The sequence below is a fragment of the Cetorhinus maximus genome, chromosome 16, assembly GCF_964194155.1.
Source record: "Cetorhinus maximus chromosome 16, sCetMax3.hap1.1, whole genome shotgun sequence".
NCBI lineage: Eukaryota > Metazoa > Chordata > Chondrichthyes > Lamniformes > Cetorhinidae > Cetorhinus > Cetorhinus maximus.
The window spans coordinates 88,326,555-88,353,325 of NC_135894.1; the positions used below are offsets into that span (position 1 = coordinate 88,326,555).

Consider the following 26,771-nt stretch of genomic DNA (forward strand, 5'->3'; position numbering starts at 1 on the left):
CTGTTAATTACTTCTTTAACCAGCTGTGATATGAAATTTGAACTCTGATCTGACAGTATTTCTTTTGGTAATACATATCTTGTAAAGAATTTGGTTAACCCCTCTACACTCACCTTTACTGTAATTTTCCTTAAAGGTATTGCTTCTGGAAATCTCGTGGACACATCCACGATTGTCAGTAAATACTGATTTCCTTTTTTAGTCTTAGTGCAGGGCCCTACACAATCAATCAGGAGCCTACTAAAACATTCCTCAAATGCTGGAATTGGAATTAAAGGTGCAGGTTTAATTACTACTTGAGGTTGAGGTTTTCCTATCACTTGACATGTGTGGCATGTTTGACAGAATTTAACTACACCTTTATGTAGTCCAGGCCAGTAGAAATGTTTTTGTATATTAGCTTGAGTTTTCCTAATTTCCAAATGTCCAGCCATTGGGATTTCATGAGCCACTCCGCTACCCAGATGGTATCACTACTTGATGCACTATCACCCACTTTTCATCTGCCAGGACATGAGGCAGTCTGCACTTCCTCATTAACACATTGCCTTTAAGGTAAGGACACTCTAGAATGTATGTATCAGTTTCAGAATAAGCTGTCTGGTATAACTGCTTTAAGTCTGGATCCTGCTGCTGTGACTCCACGAACTTCAAGGAACTAAACACCTCAACCTCATTCTCTCAAATCTCCTCTTCCTGAGTAATCTTTTCAAAGATTGATCCAGCCAACTGAGGTTTACCATCTTCCCCTTGTCTTTTAGATTCTCCCTCTTCCTGTTTAAGTTTGTGTCTGTGTGGCCTTGTCACCACACAATCTGGAAACAATACAGAATGCTCTTTCTGTTAAACCTCTGTTGATTGTATCTCAACAGGTTCCTCTACTACAGTAGATGTAGTCAATATTTACAATCCAGCTATATTATTCCCTAGAATAAATTGAACCCTTGCAATGGACATTTTCTCTACCACTCCAACAATCACCTCCTGTTTTCAAATCACTCTTCAAATTTATTTTATATAGCAAAATAGGTGTAACCCTCCATGAATTCCACTAACTAACACTTTATCTTGCAGCAACACTTCTGGACAGCAAATGGCACTATCCCATAATATTAATGACTGGCTAGCCCCTGTATCTCTTAAGATTTTAACAGTCTTCCCTGCTCTTTCTGTAAAAGATGGATATATTTTCCCTTTGCATGTAAAATTTTTAAACATCTCTGTCACTTGCCCTTCAGAACTTCCTTGGGTAGGCTGTGAACACATTCCCACCTCTCTGGCTAACACTGAACCTTCCTTTTCACCTGCTGCTGGTCCATCTTGCACCTGGGTCTCGGAGCCCACAGCACTTTCACTTACAGAACTCTTCTCAGTTCCTATCACTGTAATCGATCTTCCATTTAACTTCCAACAATTTGATCTTGTATGTCCAGCCTTGTTACAATGGCAACATACTACTTTTCTTCCTTTACCTCTGCCTTCTACCTTTCCATTTTTAATAGACTGTTGCCTTTCAACCTGCTCCTTGTTACTAACACTTTTGCCACCACGAGGTTTTCTATATCTCCAATTTTCTTGCTGAGCCCTGTACGATCCTTTTCCTACACTCAACTGTCTGTGTGAAATATCATAAGAATTGGCTAAAACAGCAGCTTCTCTGATCTCTTTACTTTGTCTTTCATCTAAATATGTCTTGATAGTTACTGGAATACTATTTCTAAATTCTTCCATAATCATAATTTCTCTTATATTTTCAAAAGTCTTGTCTAACTTCAATGCCCTAAACCATTGAACCTAGAGATTTTTCTTCCCTCTTGCAAACTCTACAAATGTTTGATTAGGTCTCTTTCTTACAGTCCTAAACTTAAACTGATAAACTTCAGGGACAAGCTTATAAGCATTTAGTACTGTCTTTTTTATTACCTTGTAATCTGCAGATTATTCCTCTGATCAACTAGCATACACATTCATTACTGTGCCTGACAAAACACTGTAACATGATAGTCTAAGAACCTCTTGGCCAATTCAATTTCATATCTATCTCTTCAAATGAGGTGAAACATCTTTCAACTCCATCCTCCATAAATTTGGGGACGAACCGAAGATTTTTAGTTAAATCAAATTCCTCAAAGGAATCAAAATCATCATTTGAATCATTATCTCTCTTTTCATCCTTTATTCTAAGCTTCACTTTAGGTAATTCATACTGCCTGGCTTCTTTGTCTCTCTGATGCTCTCTATCTATTTCCTTCTCCCTTTCCTCAATTGCTAACTTCTCCCTCTGAAGTTGAAGTTTAAGCTTCCGCATTTTTATTTTTGCAATATTTTATTTTCCTTTTCTTGCTCCTCTTTTTCCCATGCAAGCTTTTTTTATTTCTATTTCTTTTAATCTATCCCTTTCTTTTTCAAGTTTTTTTTTCATTTCTCTTTCTTTTCCTTTTTCTTCTAATTCAAGTCTTTTCAGTTCCATCTCTTGTTCAAGTTCAAGCTTCTTCATCTACAACTCTCTACTTGCTTGGATGAGTGCAGGTCCAACCACACCCAAGAAGCTTGACACCATCCAGGACAAAGCACCACATCCACAAACATTCACTCCCTCCACCACCGACGCACAGTAGCAGAAGTCTGTACCATCTTCAAGATGCAATGTAGGAACTCACCAAGGCTCCTTAGTCAGGACCTTCCAAACCCACGACTGCTACCATCTAGAAGCACAAGGGCAGCAGACACATGGGAACACCACCACCTGGAAGTTCCCTTCCAAGTCACTCACCATCCTGACCTGGAAATTTATCGCCATTCCTTCAGTGTCACTGGGTCAAAACCCTGAAGCTCCCTCCCTAACAGCACTGTGGGTATACCTACACCACATGGACTTCAGCGGTTCAAGAAGGCTTCTCAAGGGCAATTAGGGATGGGAAATAAATTCTGGCTGATCCAGCGATGCCCAGATCCCATGAATGAATAAAAATGCTGAAGTCTTACTACCTCTAGCTGTAACACACTAGTTTCAGGTATCTCTTCCTCTAACTTCAAATGCTGAGTAGGTACTTTAACCATATCAGCCCTACAAAATTCTGCTTTTGTTTCTACCTGCACTTCATCTGTTAACTCTGCCAGCTGAGTTTTAGTCAGCGATTTGAAATACGTCACAGTCACATCTTCCACTCTCAGAAAAACTCGTAGCAACTGCCAAAGCCATTTTACAGTCCAACCACTTTAAAATCCTCCAACACAAAACTCCTGAGTTCACTACTCTCCCCATACTCATATCCTTTAAATCCACAAATCCCAATTCAAGCAAGGAATTTTAAATCCCGCAAAGTGCCCCCAAATTTGTTATGATCACGATGTTACTTGCTGAGCAAGCCAGACCCCAGAGGGAAATTTGTCTTACTGTTCATGTTCTTTTTTTTGTATTTTGAAAATGAGGGTAAGAACCACTGATCCCAGAAGCATAGAATCCCAGTAACACTTTAAGGATTTTTAAACTAAGAGATTTATTCACAAGAAGAAAAACACTTAAGCACACAAGATTTAAATTACACAGTTAGAACAGTTTTACAAAACATCCCCAGCAAACACATTTTGTCAGAACACACAAGTAAACTACTTGGCAACAGCTCCCTTATAGATTTTTAACCATAAAAATCCAGTCATATTACCCAAGGCAAAAAATGTTGTTACTTCAGTAAAGGTATATCACATGACTCCTACACTCTTCCACACTACTGTGAAAATCCAAGAAAGTTCAGAAACAACCTATTTTCTGAAACAAAGATTTTCCTGGTTTGACTGGATGGCTGTTTCAGGTTTCACACATTTTCTCAGCACCAAGCTGGTCTCAGGACATCTTCCCCACACGTGCACCACAACTCAACTTTCCTTAAATATCCTTTCCCCTTTGATCTCAGATTCCAATTGTTCTCAGCACCTCTTTGAAGTCAACTTTTTCAAAATATAAAAATCTTTCATGTTTTCCTATTGCCTCCACTTTCAGTTCAAATACAATTTAATAACCTTGCCTTGTTTACTTACGGAACCTTGGTAAATTGTAAAAGTTCATTGTCACTTCTAAACTCCCCTTTGAGCTGAAAAGCCAAGTTCCTACTTATCTCATAACGTAAATTTTTAAAACCCAACCTACGTACTTGTAAATCCAACTTCACCATAGCCTCCCATTATACATGCATGCATCCAACACCTTTACTCTTTTATCTCTCGACTCTCACAGTCAAGAGGTCTCTCTGAACTTTCCCCCAGTTTAATTAATCATGGGCACACACACAAGCTTCTTTAAAGAATATCACCATATTCACAAAATATAAAAAAAAACATCCATCTTCATACCATGGAAAAGTAACTACCAGAGCAACTAGGTTTTAGGTTCTAAACTGATCATCTGTGGTGAGCTAACTGATCTCCAATGGGTGATTATGCGGGTGCAAACAATTGACCTCAATCTCCTTAGGGCAGGAGGGTCAGCTAATTGCTAACACCATTTGTCAAATGCATGGATGTAGCTATTGGTGATGGCAGGGTCAGACTCAGTCATTGCAGCCTCAAAGCCAAACAAGCTCACAGAAGAAGTAGACACTTAAGTGAGTTACTGGAATGAAACCCATGCCCCTGCAACCCTATCCCAGCTAGAGTCAACACTTTCAGGTGAGAGAGGGAAAGATTTCGACCTTGATTCGAACTTCACTTTGGTGTTTTGAGACATTGCTTTGAATCCAAGCCTCATAGCTCCTTGCTGTTTGCGTATGACCCAGTCCATATATTGTAGATTATCAGAAAACGTTGTGTACTCAGGCTATCAGCTAATGACTAATTCTTTGAAATGTTTGACTTTGCAGCCAGTCAAGATGAGGCCTGGCTGATTGTTGCTATTGTGGTGCCAATCGTTGTGGCTATCCTGCTCATAATTCTCATCATAGTAATCGTACTCTGCATAAAACGAACCAAACACTCCGGTCAGTGCCATTTTTCCTTTAAATGCTGACATTTATTTACAATTTTAATTTTTTTATTGCACTTGTTCTTTTGTTGCAACATAATTACATTAAATTTGTAAAACTCAATATACAAGGTAAATGTGCTTTAAGTTGATTGGAGTATGGTTTGATGTTGTATAATCATACGGTTGTATAATCATTCATATGAGTAGGACATATTTGTCACTTGGATTCGCCACCTGATGGTTGTTTCAGTATTTACTGTATTGCAGGTAACCCTGGGGTCTAATTTCAGGTAAATGCTGGGCTCTGTGTCAGAATTTTATTTTATCTGTGCTCCCTGGGCTTTTGACAATTATCCTATTTTGAGTGGGGTGTATTAAAATCTTTATCTTGAAGAAAGTAAGTTCTGACAGTATAAACTGAGATAGGGACATAGCAATGGAGATCTCGAATATAGGCCACTGTGGTCCATTTCAAAAACACTCATCAATTGTTGTCTCTACAAATAGCTAGCTAGTTTTCTCCTGTATTTGCCAATGCTATACATTATCTTTCAGACATTATGTCCCATATGTTCACCACTTACATGTAAAGTCGTTAAATATAGACCATTAACCTTCTTCTGACCTTAAGTCAGTGCTTCCCTCATTCAGGTTCAAGTGTGTCAAAGAAAGCAAAAGTTGGTTATCAAGGTGCCACCTATGATGGACCAAAATTGATTGAACTAAAGTCAGTGCAGCACATTGAGCCCATTACATGGCCTGAGAGCTTCAATTTAAGACATTACTTTTGCTTTTAAAATTAATTGCACCGTCTCAAACTCAAACACATTCTTTCCCAAAATGCCAAAACTCCTTACTTCCCTTGTTAGGTCATTGGTTGTATGATCTGTAGGTTGTTAAAACCCAAACTTGTGATCATCTAACCATGATGTCATGACTTACCATATCCCTTCAGTTTTGAATATCTCTTGCACTGTTTACGTTGGCCCTTCACCTAGATGTAACAACTGATAAATTCCCGCTCCTCCAGCTGCTACACACACATACTTGGACAAAGACACAGTTAAAATATCACTTTGTTATGATACAGCAGATGGTAAATGCTGAGCTGTTCAAATCCCAGAGGGAAACTTGAAACAACTGTCACAACTAATTTTCAATTTGTATGTTTCGAGTTGTGGGCTTTGAATTCAGTAGTAAGACCACCGAGTCTCAAGAGGTTTTTATAAAACTAATTTAAACATTTATTGATAAGAGAAATGATTTTAAATGCATGCATAAGTCTACAAATTACTACTATGATACTTCTAAATCCCGCCTAATTAATCTAACTCCCAGTTACACTTTCGTTAAGGCAACAGTGAGACACATAGATTTTAAAAGACCCAGGCAAGGTGACACACAATACCCTGAACCGGTTAAGTTCAAAGTGAGTTTTCTTATCTTCAGTTCTTTGAAAACAGCAGCTTGAGGCATAGATGCTGAAGGCTTTTCAAACTTGTTAGATCTTAAACATGCCTATCCTTACACACAGCCTCCACTCCTTTATACATTATACATATTTTCCCCTTTGAATGCAAATGCCCATTGTTTCGCTACGTCTTTGGACTTTACCTCCCTGATCATTAAAATTTATCATAGCATTAACTTTACCAGTAATCTTTGGGAGGAACAAACACACTGGGCAGGTTTTCCGGTCGGCAAGCGGGGGTGGAGCCCGCTCGCCGACGCATAAAATGACGCACGGATACGTCGGACGTGCGTCCCAATGTCACCCCGTGTCATTTAGATTTTCAGTTAAGGCCATTAAAAAACTAATTAGCCTCATTGATGAACCTGCCTATCCAACCTTAAGGTTGGCAGGAAGGCCAGCAGCCCAGGCAGGCCTCGGAAAAAGCATGAAACCTCATCCGCCCCGAAGGGTTGAAAATGCTGCCCACCGTTTCTAAACTTCACCTGGCTAGGTGACACATTTCACTCCCCCTTTGAAAACAATCTAGCCTGGTTTATTTAAAAATGCAAATGTCCTTTTATACCTATGTTTACCGACTTAACATTTCAAACCTAGCTCATCTCCTAAATCCTTAAAGCCTTCAGACCAGCTGCCTTTAATCCAATTCAGTCTCTCTCTCTCTCTCTCTCTCTCTCACACACGCACACACACACACACACACACGCACAGAAACACACACATATAGGCACAGATACCACTATTTTACAATAAATTCCAGTAACATTACGAGTATTATCATATTTTCCTGACAACTTTGTGTTGGAAAGAAATTTTACATGGTGGAATAACGTGCTAACTGATAATTTAGGATGTTATCTTCAAAATCAAAGGATACCTTAATTTATAATTAAATTGTTAAAATTCTTAAATTTGCAACTGCATCTTTCTTTTCTTCCTAGAATCCAGTTATCAGAATGAGTTAAGGTAAATGAGCACATGTTACTTCTTTTACAGTATTGCCTGTTTGCTCCAAAAGGAGTAAAGAATCTTTAGAAATGTTTCATCTTCCTGACTGTCCAGTGTCATGTTAAATGATACAGGTCAGATTCTGTGCCGTGTTAGACGGTCTTAGCCAGGATGTCAGTAGATAACCTATAACTGATGTCACCTAGGGAGGAGAAAAGTCAGTCAATCTCCCTGTTCTTTATCACTGGGACAGTAACTCCTGCTGGATATTGCGTCAATGAATGTCAGCTGGGATCAGGCTCAGGTTCAACTGTGGTGCAATCTGGGGTCGATCAGCCCATCGAAACTTACCCTGTGTAGACTGGCCAATGAAGACGGGCAGTTGGGACAGTTACTGGATGGGAACCACTATCTATGGCACTGAACCCCAGCGTAAGTCAACACTATTGGTAAAGAAGGGGAGAACATTAGGGAGAAAAGGAAATTTTCAACATAAATCTGAAAAACTTTAACGGTGCACACGTCACCTGATGTAGTACAATCTTATCTTCAATATCAGAAATATAAATGCTAATAATATGAAAATCCTTGTGTTTAAGTAGTAGCTAATCATCTCAAGATGCTTCACACAATGAATTATGTTTGAATCTAGTGACTTTTGTAATGTAAGAAAATGGAATATCAACCAATACCACAATGAATCTCATGAAAGAGATGAATGGCCAGCTAATATTTTTTACTGTTGCATTATTTGAGGGACAAATATCGGCCCAGGAGATCACTCTGCTCCCCTTCGAATAGTGCCATGAGATCATCACTGTCCACCTGATAAACCACCAGAAAAGAGACCCTTCCTCTTGTTGGTTGCTTAATTGTCCAGCACCATTCATAACTGAAAATGACAAGCCTACAAAGCTTTGACCTGAGCTATTGGTCACGGGATGGTTTAGCTCTTTTCATAACATGCTGTTTCTGCTGGTTAGCTTTCATTTACTCCTGTTGTAGCTTCACCCAAGTGTTTTGGGTGAACTATAGCTTTTAGGAATCAAGTAAAGAGAATTCTCTGCAATTAAAATTGTAAGTAGGAGCATCAATGCTGAAATGTGTAATTAAAGGATACTACTAACCTGGCAGCAATCCAACTCAATGAAATTGTCAACTTGCTTCCGTTGGTTGCACTCTCAGAGGCTGTGATTTTGAGCCTCACTTAAGTCCAGACTGGAATTCCTGTGGAAGGCAATGTCCTATGGATGGGATGATAAACTAAGGCTGGTTTGCTGCCGATGATCCCACAACACTTTCGGAAAAACTGATTAACTGGTAATTTATCAGGTTAATCTGGAAAAGAGGAGGGGGTCACCAAATAGAGGTCTTTAAAATTATGTAGGGGTTTGATAAGGTAGGCGTTTAGGAAATGTTCCCAATTATGGGGGAAACTAAAACAAGGGGCCGTAAGTATAGTTGCCAATAAATCAAATAGGGAATTCAAGGGAACCTTCTTCATTTCGAAAGTGATGAGAATGTGGAGCTTGTTATCACAAGCAGTGGTTGAGAGGAATCGTACAGATGCATTTAAGTAGAAGCTAGATAAGCGCCTGAGGGAGAGATGAAGTAGGGTCGATGGAAGCTCCAGGTGGAGTATAAACACTGGCAAAGGCCAGCTGGGCCCACTTCTGACTTTATATTCCAAGTAACTGTGTAATTAATTAATTGCGAAAATGATAGATTGGGACCCTGTTTTATTCCTGTCTGTGGTGTGTAGGGATTCTTCCAATGTGTTTCAACTCACTGGGTCATTCTCGCTCAAGCTACAGTTTTGATCTGAGACCATCTGCTCTCTTTTACTATTGAGAAAACAACAGCCTTGCTACTCAGCCATTCGACAGCCTATGTGTAATTTTCCAGATAAGATTTTTAATTTGTATAAAATCTGCGATATTTTATCCTTTTGTCACTCTAAGGAAAATATCAAGGACGAAATCTCTTGAGGCGGCTGTGAATGATCAGAAAAGCTCTGGGCTGGAGAACTACGGAATGTCCACTGAAGGTGTGAATGATTACCAACTTTCTCCAAGTAGTGGAAATGCATGTCTCTCTAGATTAACAGACGGACATCTGTTTGTGACCTCCCGCAATCTCCTCCATTGTTTTGCGCACTTTGCATTGCCCCTAATTGGATATAGCCAGAAAACCCGAATTTAGACAGATATATTTAAACGCATCTGTGCCGACAGCCCAATCGCTTTGCAAGGCAAAAAAATGGGTGCCACCTCTTCACTCAGGAGTGGTGAACACTGGAAGGTGGGCGATGGAACATTTAAAAATATCACTCTACGTGTACCCAGCCTAGTCACAGTAGTAATGCTGCTATTCATTTAGTAAGTGCCAGCTGAGAGGCAGAGAATCAACAAGTTAGAAAATGGGTGATGATAAGAACATGGAAAAATCATCATTGTCATGTGGGCACTGCCGAATGCAGGGTCCTTGGCTCGTAGTAGACTTTCAGGGCGGAACCTTCCCCTCCCGCCCCTAAATGCCGTGGCAGGAACAGAAAGTCGAAGTGATTCCTGCCACGGAACGGGCTGGGCTTTTACGAGCAACCTTGTGCTCCCTGCCTAATAAGTTATGCATGCATGCGGCTTGTGTCGAGTCTTGTGGCGGGGTGGGCAAAAAGTCAGCCACTCTGCCGTCATGTCTGGCCGGCATATTTAAAAGGCGCCTGGACGGGCCCTCCCTTATGGCGGCAGGGCCCTGGATGAAGGATCAGCAGGAGAAGGCAACAAACCGCAGCTCCCCACCTCAGCGATGCATCTCCTCAAGGTCCTGCAGGGAAGATGGGACGTCCTCTTCCCCAGGGATGGCCACAGGAGGCCCACCCGACTGAACACGTCGGCCTTGGAGAAGGCTGCCTGGGCGGTCAGCACCCATGGGGTCCAGAGGAGCATAAATTAATTTTCTACTCTCCCAATTCACACCACTACTCATTTTGCGATTCTGTCATGGGCCCTGGGCTTCACTGGTCAAGTCAGCATTTCTGTTACCCACCCCTAAATGCCCCTGAGAAGGTGATGGACTGCTGCCTTTTTGAACCCCTGCAGTCCATGTGCTGTGTTGTTAGCAAGGCAACTGCAGGATTTTCACCCAGCCACAGTGAAGGCACGCCATGGGGCGGAGTGCAGGGCAACTTGCCGGTGCTCCTGTTCCCATGCATCTGCATGTTCTTCTAGCTGGTAGACCCCTACAGGTCTCCTCCAGACCTTCCTCATTTCATGTCTTCGTATGCACCATACCTGCGATCATCTCCAGTGGTGCAGCCAGCTCCGACTGTAAGGCAAGTACTCTAAAATTCTCCCTTGCCGGGTGCACACCACGTATGTGCAGTCGGGTAACGGAATGGAGTAAATTCCCGTTGGCAGGGCAGACATTTGACAGAGGCACATGATTCCGGTATCTTGGGGTTTCAGTGAGCTTGCATGAGATGCAAAACGGGTTCCCGTCAAGCCTCAGTGGGAAAGTCGACCCACCATCAGCCCACCATGAACATCGGGATGGGAAGACCCCCAACCCCACTTCCCGAGGTCAGGAAACCGATTTTTTGCAACCCGCCATATCTTCCATCCCCGCCCGCCATGAACTCTGCTGATGGCTGGAGGGGGATGATTCCATCCTCCAGGTCGCTATCCTGTGCCACTCTTTTCATTTGCCAATTAACTTCCGTCATTTTTCAAGCTATCCAGCATCGATATTCTGTTCCTGTAATGCATATATGAATATTTCTTGGTGATTTTGAAATATGCATTGCTTTGGTTTTGCCCATGTTCACTTTCATTCCAAAGTTCATGCCTGCTGTTACTAGTTTATCTGCTAGTTCTTCTGTGCTTGCTACAACTGCTTTGTCATCTGAAAATTTACCTGATGGTATTCACCCCCCAGTCTTAACACCAGATTCCGTGTCTTCAAAAGTTTCTTTGATAATTTCTTCTGCATAGATATTGAAGAGGACTGGTGATAAACAACGCCCTTGTTGAACTCCTCTTGCAACTACACATAGTTCTGACCCCTCGTTGGTTACTCTCACTGTTGCCGTTTGTCCCATGTACAGATTTCTTATGAGTTGTCTATCCCATCCATGCTGTCACGAGCTATCCAGTTAACCTGATCAAATACTTTTTCACTTTTTCAAAATCTACAAAGCAAACATATAGGCTGGGATTTCCCAGCATTGCCACAGGTGGGGGTCGTGGGCAGGATGGGAAAATTTGGAGAGCCGTTGACTTTTCTCATACCACCTGCGACGCTGCCTGGGGCTGGAAATTCCTGCCCATAATTTCTGTCCAAACTCTAAGCTGCATTCACTCATTAATCTTATTATGCCAATTGCTTCTCTTGTCCCTCTTCCTCTCTAGAATCCAAACTGGTCATCTCCAATGTAGTGCTTTCCCACCCACTCTCTTTGTTATAACTCTCAACCTTTGATGCATGGGCAATCAGACTAATGGTATGAAAGTCAGAACAAAGGCATTCCCCTTTTCTGTTCAGCAACTATCCTTATAGATTTTAAAATCTATAGAGTTCCAGTAATTTTTACCACACAGTGCCTTACTGTGTGGTAAATGCTTTCTTCCCAGAATTGATTAAACTCGTTTCTTTACCCTAACTCTTAGACTTCTAAAAACAAACTTATTCTATCTTTTCCTTACTTACACCTTTTACAACCTGCACATATCCCCCTTTGAACTAAAATTCAACTCAATTCAGAACTATTCCTGTTACTAGTTTATGTAAAACTCTGATTGAAGTTCCTCTGAGTTCATTAACATATCAAAATCACTTCTTACTGTTGGTTTTAGACTCTTGCAGTCACTCTGGCTTTTACTCCAATTACCATATGTACAACCCCCAAAATCCTGTCCTCCAGTACATAAGAAATATGATAGTGATATTACCAGACAAAAAAAATTTCAATTTCTTGTTTTCTTGACAGGCCCCAGCTGAAGTATTGTGTCCAATTTTGGTAACCATACTTTAAGATGTCAAGGAGAGATGGAAGTTTACTAGAATGTTTCCAGGAATGCAGGACTTCAGATATGTGGAGAGATAGAGGAGCTGGGGATGTTCTCCGAAGAACAGAAAAGTTAAGGAGGATTCATTACAAGTGTTCAAAATCATGAGGGGATTTGATAAAGTAAATAGGGAGAGACAGTTTCCACTGACAGAAGGGTAAAGAATCAAAAGTGAGATGAGGAGAATCTTTTTATGCAGTGACTTGTTATGATCTGGAATGCGCTATGTGAAAAGACGACGGAACTAGGTTCCATAATAACTATCAAAAGAGACTTGGATATATGCTTGAAGCAATATCTTTGCAGGGTGAGAACAGGGCAACAGGATTAATTGGATAGGTCCTTCAAAGAGCTGGCATAGGCATGATGGGCCAAATGGCCACCTTTTGTGTTGTATCATTTTATGCTTTTATGAAAGGGAATGGAAAGGTAGTTTACAGGCAAATTAACAGTACAAGGGTTGTCAGAAGAGTGGTGGAGGTAATTAGGAATTAAGTTGCTGGGATACTGGAGATAAAATTAGGAGGAGGCACTAAGAAGGCTGCATGTATTAAAGTAGGTAATTCTGGATGGGATGCATTCTTGGTTGCTGAAAGAAGAAAGAGTAGAAATTGCAGAGACCCTGGCCACAATGTTCCAATCCTCCTTAGATACAGGGCTGGTGCCAAAGGACTGTAAGTATTATACCCTTGTTCAAGAAAGGAGAGAATGATAAATCTGGAAATTACAGGCCAGAGTGGTTAATGCCAGTGCTGAGTTATAGAAACAATAATTGAGAAGAAAGTTCTCAGGCACTTGGGCAAGCCTGAACTAATAAATGAGAGCTAGCACACACTTATTAAGAGCAAATCACGCTTCACTGAGCCTTCTGATGAAGTAACAGAGTCAGGATGAAGACTGTACACCACCCTTTTAAACAGTGCATTGAATGTGTATGTACCATCCTATCAGGTAGTGCATTCCAATTCCAAATCAATCCTTGTATAAAAAAGTTTTTCCTCATGATGCCTTAAATCTGCCCTCTCATTATCAAACCTTCAGCCACTGGAAACTGTTTATCTTTATTTCATCCGTCTAAACCCTTCATAATTTTAAACACTGCTATCAAATCTCCTGTTGGCCTTCTCCACTATAAAGAGAACAACCCCCAGTTTTTCCGGAGAGGAACAAGTAAATGTTTTGAGTCCGAATGACCCTTCAACAGAACTAAGTAAAAATAGAAGAGAGGTGAAATATAAGCTGGTTTAAGAGGGGGTGGGACAAGTAGAGCTGGCTAGAGGGCCAGTGATAGGTGGAGATAATCAAAAGATGTCACAGACAAAAGAACAAAGAGATGTTGAAGGTGGTGATATTATCTAAGGAATGTGCTAATTAAGGGTAGAAAGCAGGACAAGTAAGATACAGATAGCCCTAGTGGGGTTGGGATGGGGGTGAAGGAATCGAAAAAGGCTGTAAGGTAGAGTTAAAACAATGGATGGAAATACATTTAAAGAAAATTCTACATAAATTATTGGAAAAAAAAGGGGATGATTTTTCTTTTCCCACCTATTTCCATTATTCTTAAATGTATTTCCATCCATTGTTTTATCTCTACCTTTTAGCCTTTTTTGATTCCTTCACCCCACCCCACTCCCACTAGGGCTATCTGTACCTCGTTTGTCCTGCTTTCTACCCTTAATTAGCACATTCCTTAGATAATATCACCACCTTCAACACCTCTTTGTCCTTTTGTCTGTGACATCTTTTGATTATCTCCACCTATCACTGGCCCTCTATCCAGCTCTACTTATCCCCCCCCACTCTTAAACCAGCTTATATTTCACCTCTTTTCTATTTTTACTTAGTTCTGTTGAGGGGTCATTCGGACTCGAAACGTTAACTGTGTTCCTCTCCGCAGATGCTGCCAGACCTGCTGAGTTTTTCCAGGTATTTTTGTTTTTGTTTTGGATTTCCAGCATCCGCAGTTTTTTGCTTTTACCCCAGTTTTTCCAGTCTATCCATGTAATCTCTCATCTCTGAAATCATTCTAGTAAACCTCTTCTGTCCTCCACACTCACACAACAGGCTGCTTTCAAAACTATAATTGGCACAAGGCTAGGAGTGATTTGTCTTCCAGTACTCTCAACAGTACTAATGAACGTTGGATAGCAATAGATTAAAGAAGAAAACAGTTTTAATAAATTGGCAATAAAAGCCTGTTGTACATTTACAATGAAGGTGCAATTGCTGTAACAATCAATGATTGCCAAAATGTAATTTTTAACTGAACTACATTGCTGTTTATTGAAGTTGCTGTTGAATATGAAGTAATGCTAGCTAATTTGATTTTACTAACAGTACTCTTTCTTTGTCAGGTATTCCTTTGCCTCACCATGTGGACTCATGGCCTGGGAAAAAGAGCAATGATATCTTGGAGGTAAGCACAACAAACTTGGTTGACACTGACATTCCAAACTCAGGAAGTTTTTTGAGCATAAAGACTCAACCAAGCAGCAAAGGTCCAAAGTACAAAGGACCAAATTTGACAAGGGATTCACATTTGTGGCTGAAGAAATGTCTGTTGTTCTCCTAACTGTCGAATCCCCTAACACTATCTATTTCCCAATCTTCTTCCTCTACCCACTGTACAGCTGAGCCAGATGTGGCACCATGGCTCTGGCTGCACTCCCCAGAGGAACCATTACTTTCACCAGTATTTAGAACTGAATGCCAGCTGGAGAACAAGATGCTCTATATCTTTTCCACTAGCTGATGGCCTATAGAATACACCAGTAGTGTAACAGTACCTCTATTTTTTCTCAGGTCTAACCAAATAGATTCTGTCCTTGATCACTCCAGGACATCTCCTCACTCCAGCACTGTAACATTTCCAAGAACTCCTGCACCATCTGCCTAGTTCTCCTTGATTGCCTGGTGGTCACTCATTCCCTCTCTGCCTGCACACTTTTAAGCTGCAGGGTGGTCACATCCAGTAACATGTAACTCTCAACTTTACTGATTTCACTGCAATGATGCCAGCTACTGCTCAAGCTCTGAAACCCAGAGCTCAAACTCCTCCAGATAGTAACACTTCCTGCATATGTAGTTGTCCACAACACAAGAATTTTCCTGGAGTTCCCACATGGAACAGGATGTGCATTCAACCAGACTGAGGTGCCCTGCCATGCCTCTATTTATTAGACTATTGACTGATGTAACAGAAATAAAATTATGACTTAAATAAATAAACACTCACCAGCTACTCACCACTCAGCTGCTTCCCTTGTGCTGATGTCACTCTATTTTATAGAGTCTAATTTAAATAAAAACATAAGCCTGCTAAACGTATCAAATTTAGAACTTGGAAAATTAAAAAACCTATAAGGCAATTAACTACATTTCTTAATTTAACCCACTTCCCTCATTTATAGAACGAATGACAATGGTAATACTCACCAACCTGTCACCTACCTGCTGCCCTTTGACATGATTTCTTGATATCTTTCTCGCTGAATATGCACTGTTACCCCTCCTCCTATTGTCGCCACTCAGCTCCGTGCTCTGCATGTCTGGCGTCCTTGTCGCCCGCTCTATTTATTGCTGTTGCTGCCGCTCCTCCTGTTGTCACTACTCAGCTCCACGCTCTTTAAAACAGCAAAAATGTCCCAAGCCACTGCACAGGCCTGATTATCAAACAAAATTTGACACTGAGCCACGTAGGAAGATATTAGGACAGATGACCACATGCTTGGTCAAAGATGTAGGCTTTAAGGAATGTCTTAAAAGAGAAAGGAGAGGCAGCAAGATAACGAGGTTAAGGGAGGTAATTCAAGAGCATGGGACCCAGGCAGCTGAAGACTTGGCTACCAATGGTGAAGCCATTAATATTGGGAAAGCGCAAGAGGCCAGAATTTGAGAAGCGCTGAAATCTCGGACGGTTGTGGGGCTGGAGGAAGTTACAGAGCTAGGAAGGGGCAAGGCCGTAGATGGATTTGAAAATAAGGATGAGAATTTTAAAACAGAGGTGCTGCTTGTCAGGGAGCCAATGTAGGTCAGCGAACACAGGAGTGGTGGGTGAATGGGATTTGGTGCAAGTTAATGCAGCAGTGTTTTGAATGAGCTCAAGTTTATAGGGGTGGAAGATTGGAGGCTGTCCAGGAGAGCATTAAAATAGCCGAATCTAGAGGTCGCAAAAGCATGGATCAGAGTTTCGGATGGGCCGAGTTATGGAGGTGGAAGTAGGCAGACATGGTGACAGAGTGGAAATGTGGTTGCAATACAACACCAAGGTTCTGCTTGCTGTCTGGTTTCACTGGTGGGTCCAGTGCTGTGCATAATTTGACCTACCTGGGTTAAAATCATGCCTGGATCTGAACAATGCCAGCGGATCTCAACGTCTAAACATTAACAAGGCCTCCAACCTGTCCATAACTGAAAGGAGCACAGTTATAGTGGTGAGATACACATGTCCACCATTATAACTGCTCATTTATTCCATTTTTGACAAGCAGGTGGAGTTGAAATTGACCGTACAGCCTCCATATAATGTGGAATAAAACCTTCAGTATTCACTCTTGGCAGAGCGTCACTGTTGGTTCAAATCTGTTTTTAGTCTTAACAACTCCAGTCTCATACAGGAATGAAATGCTCAGTAACAAACAGAAAAATTACCTTAAAGGGACACTCCAGGACAGCAACACAGGATGAATAGGAGGGATTTGCTAATGCAAGATGTGGTGTCAGATTATATAGCCATCTCAAATAAGCCAGGCCTGTACCCCAACAATTGTCAAGTCTGCTTGATGTGTATGTTAAATATGTGTGCTGTCTAGCAGTATGGTGGATGTCCGTGTAGTTGGATTTCCCTCCTTCGTGTAAGATGCTATAACATTGGCTGCTCGAATATACCTTAAAGACCTGACGGTGCTTGTAAGATGTGCTGCAAGAAGCAAGTTTCGACCTGTTCCTTCTGTGCCAGGGAATGGGTGTCCTATATGTAGAGTCTTGATTTACAGATTATATGAAATTTAAGAACATGCGTAGTGATGCAAAGGGTGTGGCAGACCTCATGTTACAGTTGCTAACTTCAGCAACTGGGTAACCAACCTTCCATCTACCTAACTTCTCATGTCAATAGTACAGAATAATATCTTGAACTGACAGATTTGCCATCATATCTCTTCGGTGATCTGCATTCTTAATTTATATTAGGTACCATTATCTTATCATTCAACAGATTTGGTATCAGTGATTGAAAGCTCCATGATGGGTCTCAGGACATAACAAAAAACTGTCCTTTCGTGTATGGAAATGATAAATATATAGCTGTCAGACAAACAGATATTTCTATTGGGAGGTCAAGAATACAAAAGGAATGCGATCTTTCTGATATGATGACAGTCAGTACCAGCCTTGCAAAGGGATGTTGGAGATATTTCCTGTCTTACTGACATCCTCCTACTATGATAGTTACACCCAATCTCTAGAGGAGTTGCCTTTTAACCACAAAATTGGTCCTGAATGAAAAGTTAAATCTGAAGGTGACTTTACATAGCGTGACTTCTCTGGCAATGCTATCCGAAGAAAATCGGGGAGTTCTCCACTTGTCCTGTCCAATATTCCGCCCTTAATTAATACCACCTAAAGCCTACCCTTTCATCTTGTTGTTTTACATGGAAACAGTGCCTATGTTTGCAGGGGCAATGGTGATGTAGTGTGATGTCACTGGATTAATAATCCCAAAGCCCAAGCCAATGCTCTGGGGATATGAGTTCAAATCCCACCATAGCAGCTGTTGGAGCTTTAATTCTATTAGTAAATCTGGAATATGAAGCTAGTCACGGTAATGGTGACCATGACAAGTATTTTTTTGTTGTAAAAACCCATCTGGTTCGCTAATGTCCTTTAGGGAAGGAAATCTATCTAGTCTGGCTGAGACTCCAGACCCACAGCAATGTGGTTCATTCTTACCTGCCTTCTGAAATGGCCTAGCAAGCCACTCAGTTTAAGGGCAATTAGGGATGGCCAACAATTGCTGGTCTTCCAGAGACGCCCACACCCCATGAAAGAATAATAGAAAAAACATAACTCTCACTAAGGTCCCGTAGGTCTGCAAGTATAAATAAATGTGCTATTGCTTATTAAGTTATAATTCAATTTTTATAGCTGAAGTAGGAATATAACTAGCAGATAAATTGTATAAACATTTGGTTGAATTGCTGGAAGCAATTTTTTTTCAAAATCACGTTAGCCTTTCTGAGGACAGAACTCTAAACTGGTCAGAGGGTAAGAATTAAAACAGCATAGGATTGATTTTCCTTACTGGACCAAGTTAGGACATCACAAGGTGCCCAGGGTGTGCTAACCCCTCCATGGTCTCACCCCTCCCTTTCTCTGTAACCTCCTCCACCCCAACAACCCACCGAGATCGAAATGTTTGGGTAGAAATAAGAAATGGCAAAGGAAGGAAGTCACCGGTGGTAGAAGTTTATACGCCACCGACAGTAGCTACACCGCAGGACAGAGTATAAATCAAGAAATAATGGTAAAGAAAGGACAGTAATAATCATGGGAGATTTTAATCTTCATATAGATTGGATGAATCAAATTGGTAAAAGTAGCCTGGAGGATAAATTCATACATAGGGTGTATTCGAGACGGTTTCTTAGAACAATACATTCTGGAACCAACCAGGGAACAGGCTAATTTAGACCTGGTAATATGTAACGAGACAGAATTAATTAATGACCTCAGTAAAGGATGCTTTAGGCAAAAGTAATCATAACATGATGGAATTTCACATCCAGTTTGAGAGTGAGAAATGTGGGTCTGAAACTAGTGTCTTAAACTTTAAAACGGCAAATACAAAGGCACAAAGGAGAAGCAGACATTTAAGGAGATATTTCGTAACTCTCAGCAAAGATATATCCCACTGAAAAAGAAAGACTGTACAAGAAGGTTGCACCACCCATGGCTAACGAAGGAAGTTAAGGATGGTATCACATTGAAAGAAAATATATAAAATGCTACAAGGATTGGTGGTGACCCAGAAGATTGGGAAGATTTTAGAAACCAACAAAGGATGACTAAGAAAAAGAAAAAAAAAGAAAGAAATTGAAGAATGAGAGAAAATTAGCAAGAAATAAAAAAAAAGACAGTAAAAGCTTCTACAAGTATATAAAAAGAGAGTTGCTAAAGTGAGCATTGGTGCCCTAGAAATTGAGACTGAAGACTTAATAATGGGAGATAAGGAAATAGCAGAAACCTTGAACAATTGTTTTATACCTGCCTTCACAGTAGAATACACAGAAAGCATTCCAACAATACTAGAAAATCAAGAATCAAAAGGGAGGAAGGAACTTAAAACAATCATGATCGCAAGGGAAAAAGTACTAGGAAATGAGACTAAAGGTTGACAAGTCCCCTGGACCTAATGGCCTCCATCATAGGGTCTTAAAGTAAGCGGCTGCAGCGATAGCGGAAGCATTGGTTGTAATCTTCCAAACTTCCCTAGATTCTGGAAAGATCCCGATGGATTGGAAAACCACAAATATAGCACCACTAGTCAAGCAAGGAGGAAGACAGAAAGCAGGAAACTATAGGCCATCTGTTATTGGAGAAATTCTGGAATCCATTGTTAAAGAAGTAGTAGTAGGACATTTAGAAAATCATGATACAATCAGGCAGATTCAACATGGTTTTGTGAAAGGGGAATTGTGCTTGGCAAATTTATTACAGTTCTTTGAGGATGTAACAAGCCTGGCAGATAAAGGGAAACCAGTTGATGTAGTGTATTTGAATTTGTAAAAGGCTTTCGATAATGTGGCACATAAAAGGTTAAACATAAGGCACAACATAAGGGCTTATGGTGTTGGGGGTGATATAATAGCATGGATAGAGGTTTAGTTAACTAACAGGAAACAGAGAATTAGGATAAATTTTCAGGTTGGCAAACCAACTAGTGGAGTGCTGTGGGGTCAGTGCCGGGACCTCAGCTATTTACAATTTATGTTAATGACTTGGATAAAGGGCCGACTACATTGTAGCCAAATTTCCTTGTGATACAAAGATAACTAGGAAAGCAAGTTGTGAGGAGAATACAAAGAGTCTGCACAAAGATATAGGGCAGAATCTTCTGTTCGGCGAGTGGGGGTGGGGCCCGCTCACCGATGCGTAAAATGATGTGGGATGACATCGGGCCTGTGTCTCAATGTCACCCTGCGTCATTTAGATTTTCAGGTCGGCGGGTGCGCAGCCGAGTCGGCTGTGTGCCCGCCGACCTGTCAACAGCCTATTGAGGCCTTTAGAAAGCTAATTGAAACCATTAATGGACCTGCCTGTCTAACCTTAAGGTTGGCGAGCAGGCCGGGAGCCCTGGCGGGCTTCTGAAAAAGCATGAAGCCTCATCCACGGGCGGGACGAGCTTTCATGAGCGATTAAAAAATCTCAGAATATTTCAAAATAAAAGTTATGGACATGTCCCAACTCATGTGACCGTGTCACATGAGGGGACATGGCAGCGAAATTTTTCTCTCATCTTTATTTGAAGCTTCAAATCTGAGCCAATCTCCCTGAGGCAGCACTTTGCCTCAGGGAGATCTGTGCGCGCACTCCTGGCTCAGGGGATCTCCCCCCTGCCCGCACAGGAAGCGCATAGCGTTTCCTGGTGGACATCACGCTAGGCGGGCCTTAATAGGCCTGCCCACGTAAAATGGCGGCGCACCCCCAACCAGCGGCGCCGATCAGGAACCCGCCCGCTCCCGCTCCCTCACATACCCCCTGACGGTGGGAAAATGTTGGCCATAGATAGGTTAAGTGAGTGGGCAAAAATTTGGCAGATAGAGAATAATATAGCAAAGTGCGAGGTTGTCCACTTTGTCAGGAAGAATAGAAAAGCAGGATATTATTTAAACGGAGAAAGACTGCAGAATGCCGAGGTACAGAACGACCTGAGCATCCTCGTACATGAATCACAAAAAAGTTAGGATGCAAACCCTGCAAGTAATTAGGAAGGCAAATTGAACCTTGGCTTTGCAAGGAGATGGAGTATAAAAGTATGGAAGTCTTGTTACAACTGCACAAGACATTGTTGAGACCGCACCTGGAGCACTATGTACAGTTCTGGGCTCCTTACTTAAGGAGAGATATGATCTGATCAGCCATGATCTTATCAAATAGCAGAATAGGCTTGATGGGCAGAATGGGCCACTGCTGCTCCTATTTCTTATGATATGTACTGCTCCCATTCCAGCCACATTCATATCCCTGGGGCAGGATTTTACCTCCCGCAGGCGGGCGCGCACCCGACCTGATTGAGCGTCATCGCTCACTCGTGCGATATTTCGGTCAGTGGGCACTCGCAAGAGTTGGCAGCACACCCACCGCCAATTAGGAGGCCTATTATAGCCATTAATCAATTAATTGAAAGCTATTTCTCGCTGCCCGACTCACCTTTCGGTTGGCAGGTGGGCGAATCGGCCAGACGGCCTTTGGATTTTTTAGGAAACCTCATTTGTGGGCGGGATGAGGTTTCCGACATTAATGAGAAACAAGTGTTTTGACAGCACTTGTCCTTGTTCATGCGAGTGAGCCCTGTGTGGGGACGTGTCTTTCACATGTCCAAAATCTTTACCCTTGATTTTACGATTCTTCAGTGCCTTGAGGCAGCTCCCTGCCTTTGGGAAGCTTTCAGTGCGCACACACCGCCCACGCTTGCGCAGACTTTTGCGCTCGCGCTCCCCCCCTGCCCCCAGCCCGGCAACGCTGAGGGTCTCAGTGCGCCTTTCACGCTGCCTGGCCGTTAATTGTCCGGCAAGCGTGAAATCGCAACCGGGGGCTGATCGCGGGCGGTGGACCGTTTCCCGGCCGCTCCCGGGCCCGCCCACTGTGCCCGCCCGACGACCCAGAAACCTTGCCCGGTTTTAATTGCTCCATTCAGGGCCGTGCTTTCAGCTGCTTAGGTCCCTAGAATTCCCGCCGCAGACATCTCCACCTCTCTCTTTTCCTTTCAGATGTACCTTAAAACCTGCTTCTTCGACCAAGTTTTTGGCCATTTATCCCTTGTATCTCCTTATGTGGCTCAATACCAAGTTTTATTTTGTATGATAAAACTCCTGTGAAGCAACTTGCACTGTTTTACTAAAGGTGCCGCGGTGTGAAGGGAGCAATATGCTTTGCTTTCCTGATCTGCACCATTTGAATGGCCTGGGGACACTCCTGACACAATCCCTGCTTGGCCTCTTTGTAAGGCTTGTGCTGGGTCAGCATCTGCTTGCGGGCACCAGCGTAATTATATTGTTTTGGGGAAGCCTCAGCAATAATTGGGCAGTATTTTGGGGCAGGCACCTGTACCTCCAACCCCTTTCCTCTTTACTGTGTCTAGGAACGGAAAGTTTGCCAGGCATAATGCTGAGGTTAGTTTGCCACCATTGTAGTCCTAGCTAAATATTCAAAAATCCACGACTCCATCTGAATTTAGTATCCACAAAGAAGGGAAGAGGGAAAATCAGCCTGGTTTCCTGTCACTGACAGATCATTTCCCATCGATGTCTGTGGTGCCTCCCCTCATGAATGAACAGCACGGCCTGCTCAGGCGTGTCTTTATTCACACACGATGAATGGTACCTTGGCCCATTGAAACGTGTAAAATTCTTAGGCGGCTTGACAGGGTATTCACTGATAGGCTGTTTCCCCTGACTGGACAGCCCAGAACTAGGGATCTTAGGGTAAGCGCTGAATCATTTAGGACTGAGATTAGGGGAAATTTCTTCACTCAAAAGCTTGTGAATCTTTGGAATTCTCTACCCCAGAGAGATGTGGATGCTCAGTTAATGAGTATATTCAAGACCAAAATCGAAAGGTTTTTCAGGCATTATGAAATTGAGGGATGTGGGGATGGGTTGGGAAAGTGGAGTTGATGAAGAAGGCCAGCCATGACATTATTGAATGGTGAAGTAACTTCGAGGGGCCATACAAATGTTATTATAACTTATGGTTTTATGTTCTACGAAAGCTGGCAATGAAAGAGCTGGCCCTTCAATCAACAGAAATGCTCATTTGCCCTCTGAGGGGAAGGTAAAGAATCCCATGGCACGAGAAGAACAGGGGAATTCACCTGGTGTCCTGGTCAGCGTTTGACCCTCAAACAACATCCCTCCTTAAAACTGACCTCTTGAATTAATCTTTTGGTTACTTTTCCCTTTTGGTTCAGTGTCTATTTCTCTGAAGCACCTTGAGGTATTTTTCTGCTCTGAAGGGTCCCATGTAGGTGCAAGTTATTTTCTTTCTATGTGAACTCTTTTGTCCTCATTAAGATGAGAAATGTTAATGTTAGGGGTTGAAGCATTTCCTTCTTTAGGGTTCAAGGCCTCTAAAATCAGATGTAGAATGGTTAGGATAAATCTTAGTCTGCCTCAAAGTGCTTCAGCCCAGATGGGCAGCCCTACAGCACCAGGTAAGCAACTTCCCATTCCTCATACTTGCCATTCTACAGTGTTTACTGACGTCACAGTGTCAGCCACGTGTTGGAGATGGGACAGGACTAACAGCACAGTGTCTTTTTTTTATAACGCAAACCAAGTCTATTTAAATGGCACCCTACAGCAAATAGTTGAGAGGTCTATTTAAAAACAGAACTTGTGTGTGAACTACAGCAACATCTCCCAGTAAATGCAAGGCGATTTCTCTAGCATTTCTCCATGCATTGAGCGGAGGATACTTACATTAAACAATGTGTGTAGAGTCAATCCCAGTCACTTTTAACAGTGATTTTGGATAAATTATGAAATCAACTCTATTGTGATTGGAAATAGTGTTGTCATGAGCGGTTCCACAATTCTATGGTCTAACGAGATGAGTTTGTCCATCTAATGCTGATTTGTACCAAATCAAGAGCACTTTTTGCTGTTAACTTAGATTGAGATGTTTCAACTCACCTCACACTGGATCTTACATCCCTTTACTTGCGACTTGAGTTTCCATTTAAGCTCCAGAGGTAAACACTTGGTTCCTGACACACGCACGAAATTCAGTCACTTTCTTTAAATTTAATGCAACTGAAATCATGCTACAAATGCTAGAATTGTAACATTATCCTGACTCACAGTGAGCCTGATGAATACTTGTACTTACAAAACTGACGTGCTAATTCATTACTGTGAGTTGCGGAGCAGCCTCACTTGTGGAGCAATTTATCAGATCTACTGCTGTCCATGACTTGTGTTGTAAACTGTAAAGTTCCTCTGGGACAGTCGACATAGATCCTAGCTGCTGACACAGCAGCAACATGTGGATTAGTTTGCTGTCTTTTGTCCCTATACCTTATTTGAATTATTGAAAAAATTCCAGATTGGCTTTGGCCAGCTCTGCTGCTGTCTTGATTTTAAATGAACATGTCGTCAGGTTTGCATCCATGGTTTCATAAGAGCATAAGAAATAGGAACAGGAGTAGGCCATTCGGCCCCTCGAGCCTGCTCTGCCATTCAATAAGATCATGGCCGATCTTCTTGTGTTTCGATTTTCACATTCCCATCTAACCCCGATAACCTTTGATTCCCTTGCCTAACAAGAACCTATTTACCTGTGCCTTAAAAATATTCAATGACCCCACCTCCATCACTTTCTGAGGCAGAGAATTCCAAAGTCGCACAACCCTCTGAGAGTAAAATCTCTGTCCTAAAAGGGTGAGCCCTAATTTTAAAACAGTGCCCCCTAGTTCTGGACTCAGCCACAAGAGGAAACATCCTTTCCACACCCACCTTTTCAAGGCCATTCAGGATCTTGTATACTTCAATCAAATCACCTCTCACTCTTCTAAACTCCAGCGGAAACAAGCCCAGTCTGTCCAGCCTCTCCTCCTAAGGCAACCCACTCCTTCCAGGTATCAATCTAGTCAACTTCTTTTGAGCTGCCTCCAATGCATTTACATCCTCCCTTTCCATAGAAAGAAAGAGAAATTTCACCAACACCAACAACTTGCATTTCTATAGTGCCTTTAACCTAACAAAAACGCCCCAAGGCGCTTCACAGGAGCATTACTAAATAAACTTTTACACAGTCACATAAGGAGATATTAGGTCAGATGACTGAAAGCGGGGTCAAAGAGGTAGGTTTCAAGGAGTGAATTAAAGAAGGAAAAAGTAAATATTTAGGAGGGAGGGGGGAAATCTAGAACTTAGCAGCCGAAGGCCACCAATAGTAGAGTGATTAAAATCAGTGATGCTGAAGAGGCCATAATTAGAGGAGAACAGGAGACTTGGAAGGTTGTAGTGCTGAAGAAGATTACAGAGATAGGGAGGGCAAGGCCATAGAGGGATTTAAAAACAAGACTGAGAATCTTAAAATTGAGGCCTTACACGACTGGGAGCCAGTCAGTGAGCACAGGGGTGGTAGATGAATGGAGTTTGATGCGAGCTAGAACACAGACTGCAGAGTTTTGGATGACCTTAACTTTATGGAGGGTAGAATGTGGGAGACCAGCTAGGAGTGCATTGGAATAGTCAAGCCTAGAGATAACAAAGGCATGAATGAGAATTTCAGCAGCAGATCAACTGAGGTGGGAAGAAGTCGGCAAGGTTATGGAGGTGGAATTAAGTGGTTTTTGTGGTGATAAAAAAATGTGGATCGAAACTCAACTGTGGGTCAAATATAGCTCAAAGGTTGCAAACAGTCTGGCTCAGTCTCAGACAGTAACCAGGGTGAGGGATGAAGTCAATGGGAGGGAGTGGAGATGGTCATGGGGACCAAAGACAATGGCTTTGGTCTTTCCTACATTTAACTGGAGGAAATTTCTGCTCATTCAGTACTGGATGTTAGAAATTGGACCCAATTTTAATTCTGCGTAGATGAATGAGCTTTGAGTGGGTTAAAATTGGACTATGGGGGGGTTGAGAGGGATGGCGGCGAAGTAGAGCTGGATTTCATCATTGTATATGTGGAACCTAATGCTATATTCTCTGATGATGTTGGTGAGGGAAAGCAAGTAGATGAGAATTAGGAGAGGGCTGAGGATAGACCCATGGGGGATACCAGCAATAGAAGTGTGGGAGCAGGAAGAGGAGGCATTGCAGATGATGCTGTGGCTAATATTAAATAGATAAGATAGGAATTAGGCGAGTGCAGTCCCATCCAGCTGGATGACGGTGGAGAGGTGTTGGAGAGGGATAGTGCGGTCAGCCATGTCAAAGGCTGTAGACAGATCAAGAAGGGTAAGGAGGGATTGTTAACCTTTAGTCACATAGGATGTCGTTTGTGACTTTGATAAGGGCTGCTTTGGTACTATGGCACAGTTGGGAAACTGATTAGAAGGACTTAAACATGGAGCAGTGGAAAAAATGGACAGATTTTGGGAGAT

The 26,771-nt window shown here is 42.0% G+C and overlaps 1 protein-coding gene across 3 annotated transcripts in view; it reads left to right on the forward strand.

Annotated features, from left to right (window-relative positions):
* Window positions 1–26,771, forward strand: part of LOC144691810 (immunoglobulin superfamily member 5-like) — a 108,058-nt gene that overhangs the window by 49,771 nt on the left and 31,516 nt on the right. For all 3 annotated transcript variants that reach the window (XM_078560317.1, XM_078560314.1, XM_078560316.1), the window contains 4 exons: window positions 4,857–4,973; window positions 7,373–7,397; window positions 9,341–9,453; window positions 14,797–14,858. In XM_078560317.1, the coding sequence (XP_078416443.1) occupies window positions 4,857–4,973; window positions 7,373–7,397; window positions 9,341–9,453; window positions 14,797–14,858 (317 nt within the window). The remainder of the gene's footprint in view (window positions 1–4,856; window positions 4,974–7,372; window positions 7,398–9,340; window positions 9,454–14,796; window positions 14,859–26,771) is intronic.